Below are 24,078 nucleotides of genomic sequence, written 5' to 3' on the forward strand. Positions count from 1 at the left end.
GATTCTGAGAAAGTCCGAGCTGTACTAGAAATGTCAAGGCTGTTCAGTGATTTGTAGCCTTTGTGAACTATCTTGCGAAGTTCTTGCCCAACCTGTTGTTAGAGTGTGAATCACTGAGAAAGCTGCCAGAGAAGGATGTGAATTGGATTTTGGGCACAGAACAAGAGTCCGCTTATAACTGCATCAAGCACCCGGTCGGTCATCACTGCACCAGTGCGGAAGTACTATGATGTACATGATGAAGTGATGCTGCAGTGTGATGCTAGTGAACAAGAGTGGGAGAAACTCTCAGTGCAGGTCTTCAAAGCTCATGGTAAAGGTCATCCTATGTGCCAGCTTGGGGTGTGTATGGAAAAAAATGTTGCCTTGGTTGTATTTGGTGAAAGTCCACAAGCAACTGTATTGGTGAAATCAAAAGCACATCAGATCAACATTTGAACCAGCCCCAAAGGACCTAGATAGAACAGATATCAGGTGCAACATCAACAACAGTGCCTACAACTGCCACCACACAGTCAATATACACATGGTCTTTGCAAGTTAACGTGATCAGCAGAAACTTATTTAACCAGAAAGTGGTCATTCTGCTTTGACAGCAGGAAAAAGAATCTCGGGGTTGTATGTGATATCATGCATGTACTCTGACAATAAATTGGAAATCTGACTGGAGGCCTGTGGTGTGGCTCAGGTCCATACTGGGTCCATTATTGCCACGTGGATCAGGATGAAAATGTGGTAAGTTTGCTGATGACTCAAAGATTGGACAGTGAGTAATGTTCCACTTTGGGAAGACAAGCCAAAGTAAGATGGGCATGATGAACAGTAGGGCGTGGAGGAGTGTTGTATCAGAGGGACCAGAGAATAAGATGTAGAATTCTGTGAAAGTGGCATCCCGAGTCTACAGGGTCGTAAATAAAGCTTTTGGTATGTTGGCCTTTATAAATCAAAGAATTGAGGAGTTGGGATGTTGTAGTAAAGTTGTATAAAGCATTGGTGAGGCAAAATTTGGTTTATCGTGTGAATTTTGGTCATCTAATTACAAGATATTGATAAGATTGAAAGATTGCAGAGAACATTTACTTGGATGTTGCTGGGACTTGAAGAGCTGAGTGACAGGAAAGGATAACTACGTTAGGACTTTATTTCCTGAAGTGTCAGTGAATTGGGGGAGATTTGATAGAAGCCTACAAAATTGAGGGGTATTGATGGAGGAAATGCAAATAGGGTTTTTCCACTGCATTTGTGGGGGGGGGGTGGCATGTGAGGACTTGGGTTAAAGGTGAAATGTTTAAAGGAACATTAGGGGCAACTTCATTGAGGGTGGTGAGCAAATGGAACATGTTGCCAGCTGACATGGTGGATGCAGGTTTGATTTTGACATTAAAAATTCTGATAGGTACATGGATGAGAGGGTATGGATGGCTATGGTCCGGGTGCAGGTCAACACGTCTAGGCAGTATAATTGTTTGGCATGGACTATGTACTGAAGGGCCTGATTCTGCACAATAATGTTCTGCCATGCCTTTGTGTGTTATTCTTTGGTTGACTGGTTGTCTGTATACTTTGGGAATATCCTTAATTGGTCAATAATTAGCACTTAAATTCCAAATTTATTACAATGCTGGATTTGAAGACCCTGAAATAGTATTTATATAGACATGGCAAACAAGCCTAAAAGAGATGTTCCAAATTTGATCTTTCTGCTCCAAGCCTCATCTGAATAAGGAAATTTCTACTAGCTGGATACCATATAGACTTGCATAGGCTTGGTTTCAGGTTTGAACAATTGAACATAATACTTTGATTTAATCTGGGTAACAAGGCTCGGAGTAACCAGCATCCTGAGCAGCCATCCTACTAACAATCCAGATGGATGTTGCTAATTTCTCAAGTATATTGTAGGCCTCTGTTTCCCATGCCCTTTATAATTTGTTGAGAGTTTAATGTTAGTGCGGCCCGCGAGTTTGATATGATTGGCACTTTTCAGTGTTGTGTGTGGAGCTGAACGAACCTACCAATCACGGTGGGGTATATTGCTCTCGGGGGCGGGACATCGGCTAGGCTTATTGCGAATATAAGCATATTTGTGTGCATTTTCTATTTGTCATTATATGCACGCGGTACATGCGCAATTTCTGCGGCCGCTCCCGCTTCACGCGCTCCGGCGTCCAGTCTGAACCCGGAAGTTGTTGCTCAGCGGGACAGAAAAAGAAGCGGAAAAGACGCATCGGCTAAACACTGAAACTTCAACGCAAAATGTTTCAGTGTATACTCAGTCGCTCTTGATGAGACCACAGACATCACCGACACTGCCCAGCTCGCAATCTATGTTCGTGGTGTTGATGACAATTTTGAAGTCCCAGAGGAGTTGCTCACAGTAATTCCAATGCATGGCCAGACCACCTCTCAGGAGATATTTTACCAGCTGTGTGATGCCATTGAGAATGCCGGTTTGCCATGGAAGAGGTTGGAATAACAACCGATGGAGTGCCATCAATGACAGGGAGGAAAAATGGACTGGTGGCACTTTTTTTTTAAAAAAAACTGGAAGAGGAGAGTGTGGAGGAGGCCATTGCTCTGCACTGCATTATCCATCAGCAGGCTCTTTGCAGCAAATGCCTGAAGTTTGACAATGTGATGTCTGTCGTTGTGAAATGCATCAACCAAATCAGATCCAGGAGCTTAAAGCACAGAAGTTTCCGTGCTTTTTTTAGAGGAAATGGAGTCAGATTATGGGGATGTGCTCTACTTTACCAAGGTACGTTGGCTCAGCAGGGGAAACGTATTGAAGAGGTCTTTTGAGTTGAGAGCGGAAGTGAAAGCCTTCATGGAGAAAGATGGGGTTGCTGTTCCCATGCTAAGTGATCCCAAATGGCTCATGGACTTAGCTTTTCTTGTTGATATTACACATGAGCTTAATGTACTGAACAAGAAGTTACAAGGCCAGGGGCAACTTGTCAGTGCTGCCTATGACAACGTGAGAGCATTCTCTATGAAACTTATGTTATGGAAAGCCCAGCTTTCTCAGACAAACCTTTGCCATTTCCCAGCATGCAAGGCACTCATGGATTCAGGCACACCATTCAGTGGTGAGAAGTATGTGGATGTCATTTTGAAGCTACAGGAGGAATTTGATCACAGATTTGCAGACTTCAAGATGCACAGAGCCACATTTCAAATTTTTGCGGACCCCTTCTCCTTTGATGTGCAAGATGCCCCTCCTGTGCTTCAAATGGAGCTCATTGACCTGCAGTGCAACTCTGAACTCAAAACCGAGTTCAGGGAGGTGAGTGGAAAAGCAGACAAGCTTGGGCAATTTTTGAGAGAATTGCCCCCCAGCTTCCCTGAGCTTTCCCGAATGTTCAAGTGGACCCTGTGTCTTTTTGGGAGCACATACTTGTGCGAAAAGCTCTTCTCTACCTTGAACTTCAATAAGTCCAAGTACAGGTCCAGACTTAATGACGAGCATCTTCAAGCCCAACTGAGGGTCTCAACTGCCTCCTCCCTTAAGCCAAATGTGGCTCAGCTATGCGAGAGGAAGCGCTGCCAGATCTCTAGCAGAAAGAAATAGGCAGAAGAAGACATGTTCATAACAGTTTATGTTCAATATTCCATTCATGTTCAGAAAGTTAAAGGTTAAAGAACTGTTAATACAGACATTTGAATCTGAATAATAATAATTACATTTCTCCAGTCAGCAACTATATGTGGTTTCTTCAGTCTTCTCTATCTGCTGTATTATTATTATTTTCATTATTATTATTTTCATTTTATTTATTTATTACTGATTGATTTTATTTTTTTTCTTATGAATTGTTAATTTATTTTCATCTTATTTTGTGTTTTTAAAAATAAAAATAAAGACATTTGATAACATTGGAATGTTTTTGTAAGAGCTTTTCTTGTGGAAAACCTGATGCGACCCAGCCTCACCCAGACTCTACCTCCAGCAGCCCCCGGGTAAATTGAGTTTGAGACCCCTGTTTTAAAGTAATTATTTACAGACTACTCATTGCCTTTATTTAATAACTTGCAGATTATTCTAGTATTTTTTGTCATTTAAAAACATTTTCCATCCCTAATCCTCCCAGCAAAATTGGACCAAATTTGGTGTGGTGTTCTGAATTTCTTACCAGTGCCAAGTAATAGCTTTTCCACTTGATGTTCTTGTTCTTTGTATCTGTATTAATGATAATTGAGGTTTTCTTTTACAAAGGATGTTTGTGACAATGGATCTTTCAGAGCTTTTTGAAAGGTTGTTAATGAGATGGATGGAGAAAAATATTTCTCTGGTAGCAGATTCCAGAGTGAGGAAATCCCTTTCACACTGGCGATTACATGTGGGTTGAAGTGGGTAATTTACTGGGTCACTACCTGGTAATTACATGGTGTGAAGCGTCTCAACCCGCAGGGTGAGCTAAATTCAACCAGGCTCTGTCATTTGGTGGGGGCAAGTGTTGGAGCCCAGCTGAGTTGATTCACTAATCACCTTCTGGCGGTGTGAAAGCACAACCTGCTCGTGCATTCTCGCAGCTGGAGGCGGACACCTTTAAAATGCCAGGTTGCTGTTTAACCAGGTAAATCATGGTGCACTGGGAAAGGCTCCTCCTGGTGCAGCAGGCCCAGTAAGTTAAGTTTACCTGCTTCCTAGCAAGATTGGCAGTGTGAAAGGCAACGTCAGGCCATTTGGGAGAAGAGAAAAGCAGAAACTCCTTGTGCAAAATAGTAATAATTTTGAAACTTGCTGAAAAGGACACTGTTCCAACCTAGGAAAGGAAAAAGGCAGGGAATCCAGAAGGTGATTAATGGATTGGCCAGGCCTGAAGGATGATATAGAGTCAGGTGGAGTGGGATTAGGAGGCAGTGATAGGTGGAGGGGGCAAAGGTGGAGTCATGTAAGGTAGGAATGGTGACATGATGGGAACAGTGGGAGAGAGGATACAGTGAGAGGTGGTGGGGATGGGAAAAGGAGCTGGGCAATGGAGGTTTAAGGAGCTTCAGCTAGAAAGAAATGTGTGCATGAAAGAAAGGACTGCATTACTCTAGATTCCAGTATTTATAGTCTTTTGTCTCTATTTTAAGATACAAGTTGGATGGTGAACTTGGAAGGTGGAACAGACTTGGGAAGCTTTCTTTTATTATTAATAGCATGCTAAAGTTTGAGATGGCTTGAACAAGTTTCAATATTCCAACTTTTCCTTTCAGATTCAGTTTAGAGAAAAAGTATTATGGACAGCCATTACACTCTTCATCTTCTTGGTCTGTTGCCAGGTCAGTACCTTTGAGCTACATTGAACTTGATCTTGCATTTAGTTAAGTGGGCTTGACAAAATAAAGATTTTTGCTAACTAAGCAGTTTTTTTTCTGCTTAAGATGCCATTCTAGTAAAAGTACAGTTCTGATATAATGGTTAAATTCTGAGGTGAGTCACCCAGGATTTCAGATAAAACCTCCAGTGATGTACTCAACTCCCTACATGGTAGCATTGAAATTAAAATTCTGTTCATGTGCTGCAATTTTTTTAAACTTGTCTTCTAAAGATGTTACTATCTGGTAAACTTATCTGGTTCATTCTTTCACATCTAGTTTGGCTTGTATATGACTCTCAACCCTCAAAAATGTGGTTGGCTTTTAAATGCCCTCTGAAATAGTTTAATAGATGATTCAATTGTGCCATACCCACCACAGGAAAAGAATGTAAGCGGATGGACACTACATCAATCTAAGCACTGACCGTGGACAGCCCTGGGTCAACAGGGCAGGAAGAAATATTTCCACATACTGCTAGTAAACGTCCAGGAACCAATGTCTAAATTGGGAGATTGAGTAACAACAACACATTTTAATAGGAATGTTGACTTCTGCTTGCTGAAGTAACCCGACCTTTTTTCCCCAGATGTTTTATTTGTCATCTTTGGATAATATCTCATTAAAGCTCCATTGGTTTATAAAAAGATTTGATTTATTTAAACTTCTGCAGATTCCTTTATTTGGCATCATGTCCTCAGACTCCGCAGATCCTTTCTACTGGATGAGAGTTATACTAGCTTCAAACAGAGGTAATAAAGTTTATTTTAGACGTGTGTCACCGTTAGAAGTAATACTTGTCAAAGTTTCTCAAATGGCACTTGTTCCTTGTCTTCCTTTTAGTTATGTATTAGACCTGCTATTGGATGTAAACCTTTAACTTTAATAAGCAGCTGGGGTTGGTGCTCGGAAGAGAACTATCTGTATTCTGTCACTCCCAGGCATATCTTCCTGGACTTGGAAGGTCTGCTCTTAATCCAGAATGTCATCACTGGACCACTCCATTTTTTAAATCCAATATTTGAAGAGAAAGATGCAGAGCCACTGCCCTCTTGAACTCTAATTTATTAGTCAGGTTATCAAGGGATATGGGGTTCAAATTATTTTTTCCAGGGACAGTTCTTAATACTACATTGCTATCTTGGTTTGCTTTAAGATGTCTAAATTGTTGGATAATTTATTTAAATTAACCGTCCGTCTAAAGAACAACCATTCTGTGTGTGTGATGTGTGTTAATAGGATAAGTGACAGATTTTCCTTGTGTAAGATGGTTGAAAGCACGATAAGGAAGCTACCTTGAGTGAATCAGGCAGGGGGGTCCTTCATCTTGTGACATGACTGCTTCAGTGTCATGTAGTGAGTCTTGTTTGCTTTTTGTGAAATGAGATCCAGACCCACACTTTTCTGGTTCAGAGATGAAAATACCAAAGTAGTAAATCTGAGTCTTCCAGGCTCTTTATAAGGGCAATTTCCTTGCGTATTAAGTCAAGAAGGCAATCATTCAGCCATTTAGAGGCATTTAGAAAATGCCTGAATGAATTTACTGAGGGGTTCCTGTCTGATGCATGAATTTGTTTGTAGCAAGCCATCTTGATAGTCAATTCCTTTCACTATTGTTAAGTGGCAGTCCTGAAACTGGTAATTCTCACCCCAGTTATGTCATGAGATAATTTAATATATCACACAGGAGGTCACTAAGCCCATTATAAATATGCTGGATGCCAGCAAGGTGATCCTCATTTACCTGTAATGCATTTTCTCACTTGTTTGCTGACTCCTCCTTCTGCCCACACCACCCCAACAATTAAATCAGCTCTTTGGGAACCAGAGCACCATGGGAAACATCACACAGTCATGGGAAGAATGACTTGTTTGGGTGGAGTTTGCACATTCAGAATCAAACCCAGGTCATTAGAGCTACGAGCTAGCAGCTTTACAATTGGATACTCTTTCGCAGACCTGGCATGGCACTGAAACTTTGCATCTTACTTTTATTTTGCAGATTGTTTTCTAACTTGAGAATGCCTGTGTGTGTGGAGTGCCAGCAAAGATGATGGTAGTAAAGTTTTGTCTTGTTTTTAACCCAGGTACATTGATGGAGCTTGGTATCTCACCGATTGTTACCTCTGGTCTCATCATGCAGCTTCTGGCTGGTGCAAAAATCATCGAAGTTGGTGACACTCCCAAAGATCGAGCTCTCTTTAATGGGGCACAAAAACGCAAGTATCAGGCTACATTTTGGCATCACTGACTAGTGGTTGTTTGCAATTGTAGAACAAAAGATCTTTAGTCCCTAGGAATATAAGAGAGACTAATGTGCTGGAACCTAGAGTGAAACGTGAGCTATTGGAGGAACTCAGCAGGTCAAGTGGCATCTGTTGGAGAGAAAAGGCTGGAACCCTTCATCAAGGCTGGATACCGGGCTCAAGACTTTAATGATTTTTTTTCACTGCTGCTCAACTTGTTGAATTCATGCGGTAAAAGGATCAGAAATGGGCTATTCAGCCCATTGAGTCTGCTCTGCAACTCCACCCTGGGCAAAACCATTTTCACATCTACTTCCAAATTCCGGCCTTTTCCCCATATCCCTTGATAACCTGACTAATTAGATGCCTATCAATCGCCTCCTTAAAATCCCCCAACGATCAGGCCTCCACAGCTGTATGTGGCAACGAATTCCACAACCCTCTTGCTAAAGAAACTTCTCATCTGTTTTAAACCGTTCCCTCCAACAGCATGTGTTTGTTACAAGTCTTGTACATTTTCTGAACTGGTCTCATTCCCAATGGAATACTTGTAGCCACTAGCACTTAATCTCACTGCTAAATTAAAAACTTTTGTAACAGTTACCACGTTTCACAGCTGCTCTCCTGTTAATTTTCAAGACAATTGTAATATTTGTGAATTAGTCATAATTGACATTCTCAAAAGAACATTTGAATGCTTGTACATTAAACATATACACAAGTCATGAGCACATGGCGTTTTTTTTTAAATTTTTTATTTTTCACACCATAAATCACAATAGCCATGATATACACTTTTTCTTTTTCACACATTTACAGTGACTTTTTCTCCCCCCCTCCCTCCTCCCAAGCCACCCCCCCACCCCCCCTCTCATCCATTTTAGGTATACAATCTAGGTTGCATTAATTCAGTCAGACAATGTTGTCATTCAACAAAAATACACCAGAAATTCTACTGAGTCCATTCTTTTCTTTTCTTCTCCTTCCATCAACTTAGGTAATGTTTGTTCCCGGTAGGTTTTCGCTATTGTATTTAATGTAAGGCTCCCATACTTGTTCGAATATTTCAATATTATTTCTTAAACTATGTTATTTTTTCTAATGGAATACATTTATTCATTTCTATATACCATTGTTGTATTTTCAAATTATCTTCCAATTTCCAGGTTGACATAATACATTTTTTTGCTACGGCTAGGGCTATCTTAACAAATCTTTTTTGTGCATCTTCCAAGTCAATTCCAAATTCTTTATTTTTTATGTTACTTAGGAGAAAGATCTCTGGATTCTTTGGTATATTGTTTTCTGTTATTTTATTTAATATCTGATTGAGATCATCCCAAAATTTTTCTACTCTCTCACATGTCCAGATTGCATGAATTGTGGTTCCCCTTTCTTTTTTACATCGAAAACATTTATCAGATACTGTTGGGTCCCATTTATTTAACTTTTGCGGTGTAATGTATAGTCTGTGTAACCAATTATATTGTATCATACGCAGTCTCGTATTTATTGTATTTCTCATCGTTCCATAACATAATTTCTCCCATGTTTCCTTTTTATCTTTATATTTAAATCTTGTTCCCATTTTTGTTTAGTTTTACCATTTGTTTCCTCATTCTCCTTTTCTTGCAGTTTAATATACATATTTGTTATAAATCTTTTGATTAACATTGTATCTGTAATCACATATTCAAGGTTACTTCCCTCTGGTAAACTCAAATTGCTTCCTAATTTATCTTTCAAGTAGGATCTCAGTTGGTAATATGCCAGCGCTGTATCTCCAGTTATATTGTACTTATCTCTCATTTGTTCAAAGGATAAGAATCTACTTCCTGAAAAACAATTTTCTATTCTTTTAATTCCTTTTTTTTCCCATTTTCTAAAGGAAAGGTTGTCTATTGTAAAAGGGAGTAGCTTATTTTGCGTCAATATTAGTTTTGGTATTTGATAATTTGTTTTATTTCTTTCTACATGAATCTTCTTCCATATATTGAGGAGATGGTGTAATACTGGAGAAGTTCTATGTTGTACCAATTTTTCGTCCCATTTATATAATGTGTTCAGGTATCTTTTCCCCTATTTTATCTAATTCTAGTCTCGTCCAGTCTGGTTTTTCCCTTGTTTGATAAAAATCTGATAGGTACCTTAATTGTGCGGCTCTATAATAATTTTTAAAGTTTGGCAATTGTAAGCCTCCTTGTTTATACCATTCTGTTAATTTATCTAGTGCTATCCTCGGTTTCCCCCCTCTCCATAAAAATCTCCTTATTATTTTCTTTAACTCTTTGAAGAATTTTTCTGTCAGTTGTATTGGCAATGCCTGAAATAAGTATAGTATCCTTGGAAAAATGTTCATTTTAATACAGTTTATCCTTCCTATCAGTGTTAGTGGTAGCTCTTTCCAATGCTCTAAATCGTCCTGTAATTTTTTCATTAGTGGATTGTAATTGAGTTTATATAATTGGCCTAGATTTTTGTTTATTTGCACACCTAGGTATCTTATTGCCTGCATTTGCCATCTGAATGGGGATTCCTCCTTAAATTTTGAGAAATCCGCGTTATTCATAGGCATTGCTTCACTTTTATTTACGTTTATCTTGTATCCCGACACTTCTCCATATTCCTTCAATTTCTTATATAGTTCTTTTATTGATAGTTCTGGTTCTGTTAAGTACACTATCACATCATCCGCAAACAGACTGATTTTATATTCCCTGTCTTTTATTTTTATTCCTTTTATATTATTATCTCTTCTTATCGATTCTGCTAGTGGTTCTATAGCTAGCGCAAACAATAATGGTGATAGTGGGCATCCCTGCCGCGTTGACCTGCTTAAGTTAAATTGCTTTGATACATGTCCATTTACTGTCACTTTCGCTAACGGTCCCTTATATAATGCTTTAATCCAATTAATATACTTCTCCGGTAAACTGAATTTTTGCAATACTTTGAACAAGTAATTCCATTCTACTCTGTCGAAGGCCTTCTCTGCGTCTAAAGCAACTGCTACTGCCGGTGCTTTATTTCCTTCTACTGCATGAATTAAGTTAATAAATTTACAAATATTGTCTGTTGTGCGTCTTTTTTTGATAAATCCAGTTTGGTCTAAATTTACCACTTTCGGTACCTGTTCTGCTAATCTGTTTGCTAATAGTTTAGCTATTATCTTATAATCTGTGTTTAGCAGAGATATTGGTCTATATGACGCTGGTGAGAGTGGATCTTTCCCTTGTTTTAGTATCACTGTAATTATTGCTGTTTTACATGAATCTGGTAAGTTTTGTGTCTCATCAATCTGGTTGATTACATCCAGGAGGGGCGGTATTATTAGATCTTTAAATGTTTTGTAGAATTCTATTGGGAGTCCATCCTCTCCTGGTGTCTTATTATTTGGTAAATTTTTTATTATCTCTTGTATTTCTACTGTTCCAAATGGTTCTGTTAATTTATTTTGTTCCTCTATTTGTAGTTTTGGTAGTTCAATTTTAGTCAAAAATTCATCTATTTTCCCTTCTTTCCCTTCGTTTTCAGTTCGGTATAATTGTTCATAGAATTCTCTGAAGTTTTCCTTAATTTCTTTTGGATTATATGTAATTTGTTTGTCTTTTTTCCTTGTTGCCAATACCATTTTCTTAGTTTGCTCTGTCTTAAGCTGCCATGCTAAGATTTTGTGTGTTTTTTCACCTAGTTCATAATATTTCTGTTTTGTCTTCATTATATTCTTCTCCACCTTATATGTTTGTAATGTTTCATATTTTATTTTTTTATCCGCCAATTCTCTTCTTTTGGTTGTATCTTCCTTTATTGCTAATTTTTTTTCTATGTTTATTATTTCCCTTTCCAACTGCTCTGTTTCCTGATTATAGTCCTTCTTCATCTTGGTTGCATAACTTATTATTTGTCCTCTAATGAATGCTTTCATTGCGTCCCATAGTATAAACTTATCTTCCACTGATTCCGTATTTACTTCAAAGTACATTTTTAATTGTTTTTCAATAAATTCTTTAAAATCCTGTCTTAAGTAGCATGGGGTTTAATCTCCATCTATACATTCTTGGAGGGATGTCCTCTAGCTTTACTGTCAGTATTAAGGGTGAATGGTCCGATAGCATTCTCGCTTTATATTCTGTTTTTCTTACTCTATCCTGCATACTAGCTGATAACAAAAATAGGTCTATTCTTGAGTATGTTTTATGTCTAGTCGAGTAGTATGAGTATTCCTTTTCTTTTGGGTTTTGTTTCCTCCATATGTCCACAAGTTTCATTTCTTGCATTGATTTAATTATAAATTTGGTTACTTTGTTCTTCCTGTTAATTTTTTTCCCCGTTTTATCCATATTTGGATCCAAATTCAGATTGAAATCCCCTCCTATTAGTATGTTCCCTTGCGTATTAGCTACCTTCAAAAAGATATCTTGCATAAACTTTTGATCTTCTTCGTTAGGTGAATATATATTAAGTAGATTCCAAAGCTCCGAATATATCTGACATTTTATCATAACATATCTCCCTGCTGGATCTATTATTTCCTCTTCTATTTTAAATGGCACATTTTTGCTAATTAATATAGCCACTCCTCTTGCTTTTGAATTATACGATGCTGCTGTTACATGTCCTACCCAATCTCTCTTTAATTTCTTGTGCTCCAATTCAGTTAAGTGTGTTTCTTGGACAAATGCTATATCTATTTTTTCCTTTTTCAGTAAATTTAGTAGTTTCTTCCTTTTAATTTGGTTATGTATTCCATTAATATTTAAAGTCATATAGTTCAGCGTAGCCATTTTATATTTTGTTTATCTTCTCTTTCCGTTTTTCCATCATTACCTTTCCTCCTTTTCCATTTCTGTTTTCTTATTTTCAACTCTTTACCAGACAACATTCCTACAACATCCAACATTTTCCTTATTCTCCTATTTCTATCTTCTTTATCCCCAATCTCCCCTTCCCCTCCTGAGTTGTCCTTTATCCCTTGTCGGACAACCACATCTCCCCTCTCCATTTGGATTTGCGAATCCACTCGCAAGCGTCAACTGATTTTGCAGTGACCGCTCTTTTCCCCCACCCAGCCCCCCCCAGAAAAGATTTCACTTTTCATATGTCACAAAGGTCACTCTTTTAATTCCCTCCTTATTCTCTCTATTCCATTACCTTCCCTTATTAATTCTTGTCTATACTATCAATGTTTTCCTCTAATTACAGATACTTTCACGTATGCCCATTGTCTCTATTCACTCTTATACCTCTTTACCCGCATACATATCAATCGTGGTCATTTTTACCCTCATTACCCGTCTTCATCCCTCAGTCTATTTTTGTCTTTACCCACATACATATCAATCGTGATCATTTTTACTCTCATTACCCGTCTTCATCCCTCAGTCTATTTTTGTAATTGTTCTGCAAATTTTCGTGCTTCTTCTGGATCCGAGAACAGTCTGTTTTGTTGTCCTGGAATAAATATTTTCAATACCGCAGGATGCTTCAGTGTAAATTTATATCCTTTCTTCCATAAAATCGCTTTTGCTGTATTGAACTCTTTTCTCTTCTTTAGGAGTTCAAAGCTTATATCTGGATAAATGAAGATTTTTTGCCCTTTATACTCCAGTGGTTTGTTGCCCTCTCTTACTTTTTCCATTGTCTTCTCCAGTACCTTTTCTCTTGTAGTATATCTTAGGAATTTTACTACAATAGATCTTGGTTTTTGTTGTGGTTGTGGTTTAGGGGCCAATGCTCTATGTGCCCTTTCTATTTCCATTTCTTGCTGTAGTTCTGGACATCCTAGGGCCTTAGGGATCCATTCTTTTATAAACTCCCTCATATTCTTGCCTTCTTCATCTTCCTTAAGGCCCACTATCTTTATGTTATTTCTTCTGTTATAATTTTCCATTATATCTATTTTTTGGGCTAGTAGTTCTTGTGTCTCTTTAGTTTTTTTATTAGATTCCTCCAATTTCTTTTTTAAGTCTTCTACCTCTATTTCTGCTGCTATTGCCCGTTCTTCCATCTTGTCCATTTTTTTCCCCATTTCTGTTAAGGTCATCTCCATTTTATTTATTTTCTTTTCTGTGTTGTTTATTCTTCTTCTTAAATCATTGAATTCCTGTGTTTGCCATTCTTTAAATGACTCCATGTATCCTCTAACAAGAGCAAGTATATCCTTTACCTTGCCTTTCCCTTTATCTATTTCACTGTATTCTTCCTCTTCTTGTTCCTCTCGGTTGGCCATCTGTTGTTTCTTTGATGCCCTTTCCTCCTCTTGAGCACATTGCGTTTGATGCTATGCTAATAATGGACAGTGTAGGCTTCATTGTGCTTTTGCTCCACATTAATAAATGGCTGTGGGAGTGAAATAAGCTTTAAAAAAAAAAAAACTTGCTGCTTTCTCATTTGAGTGCTCTGCTTTGTTCAGCAAATCCAGCACCAAAGTAGACAATAATGGAGATTTCAGCAGGTCAGGTGGCATCTATGTGAGAGGAACAAAATTTGCAGTCACTGAACTTTCATCATAATGTTTAAAAACAATAATTGGGGCATTGGTTCTTTTCCATTGTCATTAACAATTCTTGTCAAGATTTTTTGCTAAATAGCACCTGGCATTTTTGCTAACAAGATATGATGCAAATCATTTTAAAGAAGGCATGCCATGTGATATATTGTAGACCTGTTTGACCAATTTACTGTGCTCTGTTCAATGGGGACTGAAACAGCAAGATGATCCCAATCTTGCACGTTTTAAGGTCTGAAGCCATCTTCCCTTATTTTCTTTGTGCAATGTTGGCATTCTAATCTCAGCATATTGTATTGATGTTTGGTCATGCTGAGGACTAGTTTATTGCTTTGTTACACGTGCTGGTCGATTCTCTTCCCTCCAATTGGAGTCATTGCATGTGTGCATCTGGAAATTGGGGAGAACTTCAATAGATCCAGCATAACTGAATCCTATTTAATATTAATTTTATTAGGATTGAGACTTTTCATTGTTTAGGTGTGCTGCTTATCCAGACCTTGAGTGAAAGATTGAGTTTCTCAATCATGCACTTTTCCTCCAGTTTTCGGTATGATCATCACTATTGGACAAGCCATTGTGTACGTCATGACTGGGATGTATGGCGATCCATCGGAAATGGGAGCTGGCATCTGTCTCTTGATCATTATTCAGGTAAAGAAGCCGAGGGACTGTGATTGTCTAAAAGGTGGCGATAGATACACTCCCAACATATGTATATTTAGACAAGCACTTGAATTATCAAGGCTAGAAGGTTGCAAATCGTGCTGGTGAATGAAATTAGTATGGCCGAGTCTGAATGCTTGATAGCTACCATGGATATGTTGGGTTTAATGGTGGTGTAATGCTCTGGTAACGTCTCCATTATTGCTTTTATTTATGGTGGGCACCGTAAAATGCATAAAGTCCTTAATTTGGTCTGTACAAGCTTTATTTTCTGACTAACTTTTGGGGTTTCCATTGTATTTTGAATTTGCACATGATGCATTGGCCCCTAGTTAACTGACTGCCACTCATCATACCTCTCCGCGGTATGAGCCTTGACATGCTCTTTGGTAACCCAGTGATGCTCAGAAAATATTGTTGAGTGACTACTGAAACATGTTAACTTTGAATATTCTGTTTATATTGTAAATTTGGTTGAAGCTACCCCAGTAGTCTGCAGAAGAGAGCATGAGTGATGCATCTTTTTAGGAATGTAGTTTAGAGGAAGAGTTGGCATACTGTAGAAAATGGTAACAAATTTTTAGTCAAAGTGTGCTGTATTGCTGCGCACAATTTTTTTAACCAAACTAACAAGGTTTTTAAAACTTTTAAACAGCTGTTTGTTGCTGGTCTAATTGTCTTGCTACTGGATGAGCTGCTGCAGAAAGGGTACGGCCTAGGATCTGGTATTTCTCTCTTCATTGCCACAAACATCTGCGAGACCATCGTGTGGAAGGCTTTCAGTCCGACTACAGTGAACACGGGTAGAGGTAGGCAGAAAGTGATCTGTTTGAAGGTCATAAGTATAATCAGTAATGACTTGTATTGCCATGGTCCTAAAGAATGGATTATTATTTAACATGGGGAAAATTATTTTATTTCCAGCACTTGGCAGGGAGACTGAACAGGGAGAATAGCTGATATTGGGGTGCAGAGATCATGTGTGTTAACATCCACAGATGTTGCTTTTGGTTCCAGGTTTATAACCATTGATAGATGCACAAATATTTTTGCCAGGGGGCTGTCTAGCCTTTGTATCCTACTCACCAAGCCATGCTGAATATTCATAGACTTGTGACCTGCAGCAAATATTGAACTAGTTGCTGTCATTAAATGCTGGCAAAGAGCAAAATCAATGCTGGTCTTTTTATATATATTTTTTTTAAATTGGGGCAAAGATGCAGTTTAACACTTCTAATTTGGTTAAATGGTTGACGTGACTATGCCAAAAGCATATTCACCAGTGATGAGTAGAGTTTGATGTTCAATGGAAATTTGAACAAGTTTTCACTTGCAAGGCATTTTGAAACCTGCAGATGAACTGCAAGAACTGAGCTTCAGTGATGTGATACCGTTTATACTGATGGCCCTTTTCATTCCTGCCATGCAAGTGATTGGAATTTGTCAGTACTCTACCACTTGCTAATATATACAATTGCATGAATTTTATTGTCTGGATAATTTTTAAAAACTCACTTCATTTCTCATCTCAACAATGAGAATTTGGTATTGCCAATCTTCTAATTGAACATTTTGTGATCCATTTGATTTACTTTCAACAGGGACTGAATTTGAGGGATCAATCATTGCCCTCTTCCATCTCCTGGCCACACGACAGGACAAAGTCCGTGCTCTTCGTGAAGCCTTTTACCGCCAGAACCTGCCGAACCTCATGAACCTCATTGCAACCATCTTTGTCTTTGCTGTGGTGATATACTTTCAGGTGAGGGAACCAGTGGCAAAAATAAATAGTTGTTCATCTTTTGTTTCATGAGAGTTGGTATCAGAAGAAATCTGGTTTCAGCGTACATATCACTTTTTTTATATTCTGCTGTTGACCAGCAACACAACTTGTGTAGTGGGAAAATTGATTCTTAGTTTTTTTGATTTTATTGGAGATGGGCTTTGAAGCAGAAGGTCAATGAGCTGCTGTACTGTTGCTCTAAATAAGTATCAGGTCTGTGACTTGACCTCTGTATGAAAGCCAAATTTTCCTATTTTTCTTAGTTTCTACATCAAATGGCATTAATTCAAAGAGAATAAGTTCAATATTGACACTTGCAGGGTTTCCGAGTGGATCTGCCAATCAAGTCTGCCCGCTACCGTGGACAGTACAACACCTATCCCATCAAGCTTTTCTACACGTCGAACATTCCTATCATCCTCCAATCTGCTCTGGTCTCCAACCTCTATGTCATCTCACAGATGTTGTCCACAAGATTTAGTGGCAATTTCTTAGTCAATCTATTGGGCACTTGGTCTGTAAGTACCACCTTTTCTGTCAACACAATGGAGGGGCAGAGAGTAATGCTTAAAGCTAAAGACACCAAGAAGCGCAGAGAGATTAAATTGGAGTTTGGTGCAAAACTTTAAGAGTACCCAAGGCAAGGTTGGGGGGGAGGGGGTGTCATTTTTCAAATCCTGATTTGATTTAATTTCAGTTTTTAATCTCTCGAAGAGGTAGAGTGGTTGGGAGAGTAGAGGGAAAAACTTGATGTCTATTTTTAAAAGTGAACAGATGCAGGTCAAAGATGGGACAAGAGGCATCGCTGCAGGTTCAAAGATGGATTGGGACCATAGTAAGTTTTAGATAAGCGTAATGAATTATGTGGCATCTGTAGAACTAGATCAAGAGGCATTTCTACATTTTGGCATATTTGCCAGATGCGTTCTTATTAAATGGGAAGGGTTGACAAACAATGCATATTGCCATAGAATCCATTGTGCATTCATAGTAATCCAATCCAGCATTGCAGTGCTGTGGATCCTCTTGGTATCCATCAGGAAAATCAGCCACAAATGTCTACACCATCCAGTCACCCTGTGTGTTAATAATGGAGTTGAGTGAAATCTGGTTTGGACGTTGCTGTGACAGCCTCTTTCAACATCCTGCCTTCCTCTACCTAAGATGGTGAAAAGGTATTGCCACAGACAGCTTTGGAGGCCAAGTCATGGAGTATATTTAAAGCAGAGGTTGATAGGTTCTAGATTAGTAAAGTTGTGGCGAGAAGCCAGACGAATTGGGGTTAAGAGGAAAAAATACGTCAGCCGTGACTCAAATGGTGTACCAGTCTCTGGGCCAAATGGTCCCATTCTGCTCATGTCTTGTGGCCTTAAGATCAGGAGTGGTAGAAACCTAATAGCTTGCATGTCTTTAAGGGAGACACAGTAAATGCAACTAGGAGAGTCAAAGTGCCTGAGACTCTAGTCAGTTCTGCCCTCGGGGGCTGTCTCTGGATTTTGTGCACATTCCCAGTTTCGGAATGCCTCCTATGTCCCACAGAAGCATAGGTATGGAGGTTAATTGGCTGTGGTGTAGTGTGTAGGTGAGTAGTAGAATATGGGGAGAGCTGATGAGGATGTGGGGAGAATGGGATTAACGTAGGGTTAGTATACTGTAAGGGATGGTTGCTAGTCACCATCAAATTGTGATACAGCCAGTCTCTGCTGTATCTTTTTCTGACAACCTTCTAGAGATGTTGCAGAAACTATTAAAAATATGTTGGGATGAGAGGGTGTACGTTGTAAGGAGAGGCTGCATACCCCAGGACTATTTTCCCTGGAGTTGGAGGGTCATCGTGAGAGGCATCGATGGGTTACATAGAGGCAGATTTTCCCAGGGTAAAATAGAGGGATGGTAAAAAGCCCCTGGGGTGCTTGGCAAGTCAAATGTCCTCTGAAACCCAAGGGATGGTTAGCATTTGCACTGGAGCTCTTCATTGGCCCCAACTTGTGACACAGATCTCAGCTTAGAACTCAAGTCCCTCTGCCTTACCGGCTGCTGCTTATATTGCTGACTTCCTCCAGCAGCTTGTTCTTTTTGCTCCAGCTTTACCGTCTCCTGTCTCCAAGATTTAAAGGTTATCTTACTGTGCAAGATTTCTACACTGGGCAGTGGGTATGTGGAATCCGTGCCACAGGAAGTAGTGGTGCCAGATACAATAACATTTAAAAATAAAGCAAAATATTGGGCAAGTTATGTGGATAGGATGAGTTTAGATGGATGTGGGCCAAACACTGGCAAAGGCAACTAGATTAAATAGCATCTTGGTTGGCATGGGCCAAAGGGCCGTTCACCATGTTGGAGAACTCTATGACTGATTTCATGAGGAATGTTGAAATCTGATTAGATGTTTAATAGCCCCTCATTTCTTCTGAAAATTCTTTTGTTTTGACTTTCAAGGATAACACAGGTGGTGGTCCGGCACGAGCATATCCTGTTGGCGGCCTGTGCTACTACCTCTCTCCACCGGAGTCATTTGGCTCGGTGTTAGATGACCCTGTGCATGCAGTGATTTACATAGTCTTCATGTTGGGTTCCTGTGCTTTCTTCTCCAAGACCTGGATCGAAGTGTCTGGTTCTTCTGCCAAGGATGTAAGTATTTGAACATCATTGAACAGTCCAGGACAGGAATAGCCTCTTTTTCCTACTGTGATGCCCAAATTAAACGAAAACTCTTCTGCCTGTACGTAACAGACATGCCTCCATTCCCTGCATATTTGTGACCATGTAGAAGCCTTTTAAATGCTATGATCATCTCTGCTTCCATTGATGCTCCTGAGAGTCTGTTCCTGTGTGTGTGTGTGTTTTAAATCTTCATTCCCTCACCTTAGAAACATGTCCTCAAGTAGATGACATCTTTACCCAGGGAACAAAGAATCCAACTGTCTACCTCATCAATGCTGCTTGTAAACTTCTCTCAGGTCTTCCTTTAGTCCCCAATGCTGCAGAGAAATGACCCAGGTTTGTCCAACCTTTTCATGTAGCTCATCTCCTCCAATCCAGACAGCCTCCTGGTAAATCTATGCCATCTCCAAAGCCTCCACATCCTTCCTGTAACTGGATGATCAGAATGTTATGCAGCATATTTCAGATACAGTAGGGTAACAGCCCCTTTCAGCCCATGCCTGTGGCACCCAATTACACCATTTGTCCAATCAACCTACTAACTCTACGTTTTTGGAATGTGGGAGGAAACCAGAGCATCCCGGGGAAACCGGGATGTTTTTCACAGGAAAAACATAAACTCCTTGCAGCCAGTGGCAGATTTCAATTTGGGTCGCTGGCACTATAATAGCAGTTGAAATTTGCTTTCTTTTTGAGGGAACCTTGCCATTATTATCTTGTCAATACCTTTAATGTAATTTAAAGTTCTCTAATCAATTTTGCTTCACTAAACATTTGAGGTACTTGTCATTACGTCACATTGGTGGAACAACTAAACAATTTTATTTAATTGTAGGTGGCCAAGCAGCTGAAAGAACAACAGATGGTGATGAGAGGTCATCGTGAGACATCAATGGTCCATGAGCTTAACAGGCAAGTCATTAACAGCATATCACATTTCCATCAAATGAGCTTGATTATTTTAAATTGTAATCTTTGTGCATGTTCCTAAATATTTCTTAAGAGTTAGGTGGTGTTCCTTGCAGTTGTCAAACAATGACTTGAGTACTGAGGAAAGACCTTCACTAATCAGGTCTGTCTGAGATTGGAGCAGAGTTGGTGATCTTTAATGCAGCCCTGAGCAAACAATGAACTGCTGGAAGGACTCTGGGTCAGGCAACATCTGTAGGTAGAAATGGTCAGGACCCATTATAGAGACACCCAGGTAAGTTATGCTGCTTAATCCACCGAGTCTCTACAGCAACTCATTGTTTGCTTGAGATTTCGGCTCCTGCAGTTGATGTGCTGTTGTAGTTGATTCATTTGACCACAATGGCACTTTTTTTAAACCAGTGAGAGAAAAAATTGTTAGGGTGAGGTCTTGATAATTCATGAAGGGGAAAATTGAGTGTCTGGAAACTTGAAGGTTGTTTGAAAGCTGATATTTGGGATGGGTATTGGACACGGGGGGGGGGGGGTATCAAAAGGATTTCCTTTCAGCAGGTGATCAATAGGCCTAAATCATCCATTTCAAGTCCCTGTCCCATTCCCTTGCTGACATGTCTGTCCATGGTTTCATGCACAACCAGAGTGAGACCGCCTGTAAATTGGAGGAACAACATCTCATCTTCTGTCTGGGCCCCTCCAACTGAAAGGCATTAACATTGACTTCTCTGGTTTCTGTTAACCACCCCCCCCTTCCCCTGTTGCCTTTCCCCCAACATTATCTCTCTCTTCCCTTTTCCCCTCTCCTTTCAGAGCCAAAATTAATTCTTGCCTCTCCTTGCATCCAATTAACACCTTTTGTTGGTCTGGACTCCTCCCTTAGCCATTCTTGTGCCTTTCTGTTCATTTTGCTTCTTTCCCCAACTGTAGCAGGGGAGGTTGCCTCATTAAATGTGTTTACATTTTTTTTGAATAGGGGAATTAAATTATGGGGACCAGGCGAGTAAATGTAGCTGAGTCCAGGGTCAGATCAACCATGAGCTTGTTAAATGGTGGAGCAAACTCAATGGGCCAGGTAGCTGACTCCTGGTTCTTAATGTTCTTGAGTATCTTCAAGGGTCCGATTTAAATCTGATTTTTTTCTAATGGTGTACATTTGTTTTTCCACAGATATATTCCCACTGCTGCTGCCTTTGGTGGTCTGTGCATTGGTGCACTGTCCGTACTTGCAGACTTTCTGGGGGCTATTGGGTCTGGGACTGGTATTTTACTGGCGGTAACCATCATTTATCAGTACTTTGAGATCTTCGTGAAAGAACAGAGTGAAGTGGGAAGCATGGGAGCCCTGCTGTTTTAATGGTGTGGAGTATCTCCGTTCCTCAGTGTATCCATGATCCAAGCCAGAGAAATTTCAGAATTAACACAGCAGAGATTCTTTAAACCTTTCTCACCCACCATTACTTTTGTTTTAAATGTGCAAATTTGTTTGGCTGTTGGGTGACAAAGGGTTAATTCAGATTTTCATCATTTTTAGCACTGTGTGCTGAAAAACAATTTGTGGAACCTTTAAACAATGGTTAAAAGCACAAGCATCCACCATGCAAAGTGTTCTTTGTGAGAGTGCTGTTTTGATGTGTGGTTTATTTCTGTTTTGCCCCTTCAGTTGAAAGGGGATAGCAAAAAGTCTGGGGGATATTTTTTTTCTATTTTAATATATTAAAAAAACACTCTACTGGTGGTTCTTGAACAAAGAATGATCTTTTGCTTGCTTTTGGTTTGTGCTCTGGTTACATGTGCCTCTAGAGCTTGACCTCTACATTTGACCTCTGCACCTGAGCTGGATGAGATAGGGCGGGGGGTGTGGAGAAGATGGTGGCTGTGTGGTTCCTGTTATCCCTTCAGGAAAACTGGGTGTCCGGTGAAGATTGAGTGAGACATTGTTGTGCCCTCTCCAAATATTTAGCTGACCAGATCTGTGTGTGCATTGTGGATTCCTGTAACATCCATGGTGTTGTTTCTATGGAGTATTGCCTTTTTCCAGAGGAAGTTGATCATGAACCTGCAATCGGTGTGCTGTGTGGAATGGCTTGGTACTGGAGACTAGAGTATTGGCACTACAAACAAGACTGCACTCAGTACAGTAAAAAGATTTGCCTCCCCTTAGTCTGAGTTTTCTGTTCTTGCCATGTGTTAGCAGTTGGGGGTAGAGGACAACAGCTTTGTAGGGTTTTGATGACTGACTTTCCTGCAAATTAATTGAAAGAGTGTACTTCCATAACTCAGCTGTGAATGAATGAGCCTTGCACCAGGTAAATGCTTGTAGATGTGAATTGAAACAGTTTTTATCTTTGTACAGCACTTTATTTACTGCATTGCTGGGTTCATCACAAGCTTTTCCCATTTTGAGGGGGTGGGTAAGGGCTGCTGTATTTTTCCCCAAGTGTCTATTAACGTAGAATGAGGAATGTGCGGGGGAAGCTGAGAGTATTAAAATAAACTGCTTTACCCTTCCTCATCCCTTGTTGAATTGTGTAGCATGGCTGAGGTGCTCACTTCCTTCACACCCTACCCCAAGATGGGCATGGAGAAGGGGGGCTGAGAGAAACTCGTTTGATTTTGAATATGTCCCATATTATCGTTTATCCTGAAATTTGCTGGTGGTTCCCTACCTCCACTACTTAGAAATGTGTTGGTTTGTCCCCAGTCCCTTGTATTCAGATGAAACTGATGTCCCTCTGCTGTGCTGATATTTCAAAGCATTCTCTCGCTGTGTAAAACGTTTCAGGATTTCTTTTTCTCCGTTCCAGTTTGGAATAAATGGAATTTCTATGCATTCCCGCGTGTTGGCAGTGACTAAATCGCAAAGCAGTGTTTGTTCCCCTCCAGGACCTGTTGACTTTGAATTCAGACTTTATAAATAAAAGTGTTTTGAGAACATTTTACTGATTTGATCTTGTGACAAATGGAATCAGTGAAGATGCCTGCATCATCCTCCTAGTCCAGGGGTGGCTAAACCAAGGCTCACATGCAGATCTTTGACATGTAATGTGCAGCTTGTAGAAATGTTATGAGACAGGAATCATACAAGCCAGTGCTTTCAATAGTAGTTTTAGTGGGTGTGGCTTCTGATTAAAAATATTTGGTATGTATACTGTATGTGTTTATAATAGTCTACTATATAAAAGTTGCCCCTCCCTAATTTTGGCCTCAGCCACTCGCCCATCCAAGTTCCTGCCTGCCTGCCTGCCCACTGGATCTGATGCTTCAACTGCCTATCCTCTGGAGCTCCTGACACCTTGACTGTGGACTCTCAGCTCAAGCTGCCTGCCCATCAGAGCTCTTGCCGCCCTGTCCATAGTTTGTGTACTTTCTCACTATTGAAATTGGTACAAATGAGCAGTTTAAAAAGTATATAGATGAATAAATATTATTGGGTACTCTTATTTAATATAAAACCTTTGGAACAAAATGACCATGTAAGAGTAAAAACCTGTGATTTTTTTTTAAATGCAGCTCTCAAATGTCTGAAGTTTATCATGTGTAGCTCTTGTGTTGAGCAAGTTTGGCCATGGCTGATATTTCTGTTGTGAACTCTTAATTGATTCTTTTTCTCCAATGGTTATGACTTGGCTCACTGTCAAATGCCTGACAAAAGTCCATATTGATAACATTCTAGCACTCCACCTCTGAGTCACCCCCCCAAAAGAAACTCGACGCACAATTTACCCTGCATAAAACTGTGCTGACTACCTGTAACCAGCTTCTCTTCTCAAGGCACGCAAAACCCATCCTTGGAATTTTCCCCACCCTGCTGTCCTTAAAATAAACAGCATTAGCTATCCTCTAGTCTTCTAACATCTTGCCTGTGCCTAACAAGCTGCAAATATTTCTGCTGGAGCCTTAGTTATCTCACCCTTGCTCCCAGACTAACCCAGGATGGAGCCCATCTGATCCTGGAGATTTATTGATTTGTGTATCCC

The 24,078-nt window shown here is 39.7% G+C and overlaps 1 protein-coding gene across 1 annotated transcript in view; it reads left to right on the forward strand.

Moving 5' to 3' along the window:
- Nucleotides 1–23,035, forward strand: part of LOC138763369 (protein transport protein Sec61 subunit alpha-like 1) — a 36,236-nt gene extending 13,201 nt beyond the window's left edge. The window contains exons 3-12 of the mRNA XM_069937392.1: nt 5,206–5,271; nt 5,981–6,059; nt 7,395–7,526; nt 14,606–14,715; nt 15,383–15,536; nt 16,329–16,489; nt 16,831–17,028; nt 18,950–19,141; nt 20,010–20,086; nt 21,269–23,035. Of these exons, the coding sequence (XP_069793493.1) occupies nt 5,206–5,271; nt 5,981–6,059; nt 7,395–7,526; nt 14,606–14,715; nt 15,383–15,536; nt 16,329–16,489; nt 16,831–17,028; nt 18,950–19,141; nt 20,010–20,086; nt 21,269–21,455 (1,356 nt within the window). The 3' untranslated portion in view covers nt 21,456–23,035. The remainder of the gene's footprint in view (nt 1–5,205; nt 5,272–5,980; nt 6,060–7,394; nt 7,527–14,605; nt 14,716–15,382; nt 15,537–16,328; nt 16,490–16,830; nt 17,029–18,949; nt 19,142–20,009; nt 20,087–21,268) is intronic.
- The last annotated feature ends 1,043 nt before the right edge of the window (nt 23,036–24,078 follow it).

The sequence above is a fragment of the Narcine bancroftii genome, chromosome 5, assembly GCF_036971445.1.
Source record: "Narcine bancroftii isolate sNarBan1 chromosome 5, sNarBan1.hap1, whole genome shotgun sequence".
In the NCBI taxonomy this organism is placed as follows: Eukaryota; Metazoa; Chordata; class Chondrichthyes; order Torpediniformes; family Narcinidae; genus Narcine; species Narcine bancroftii.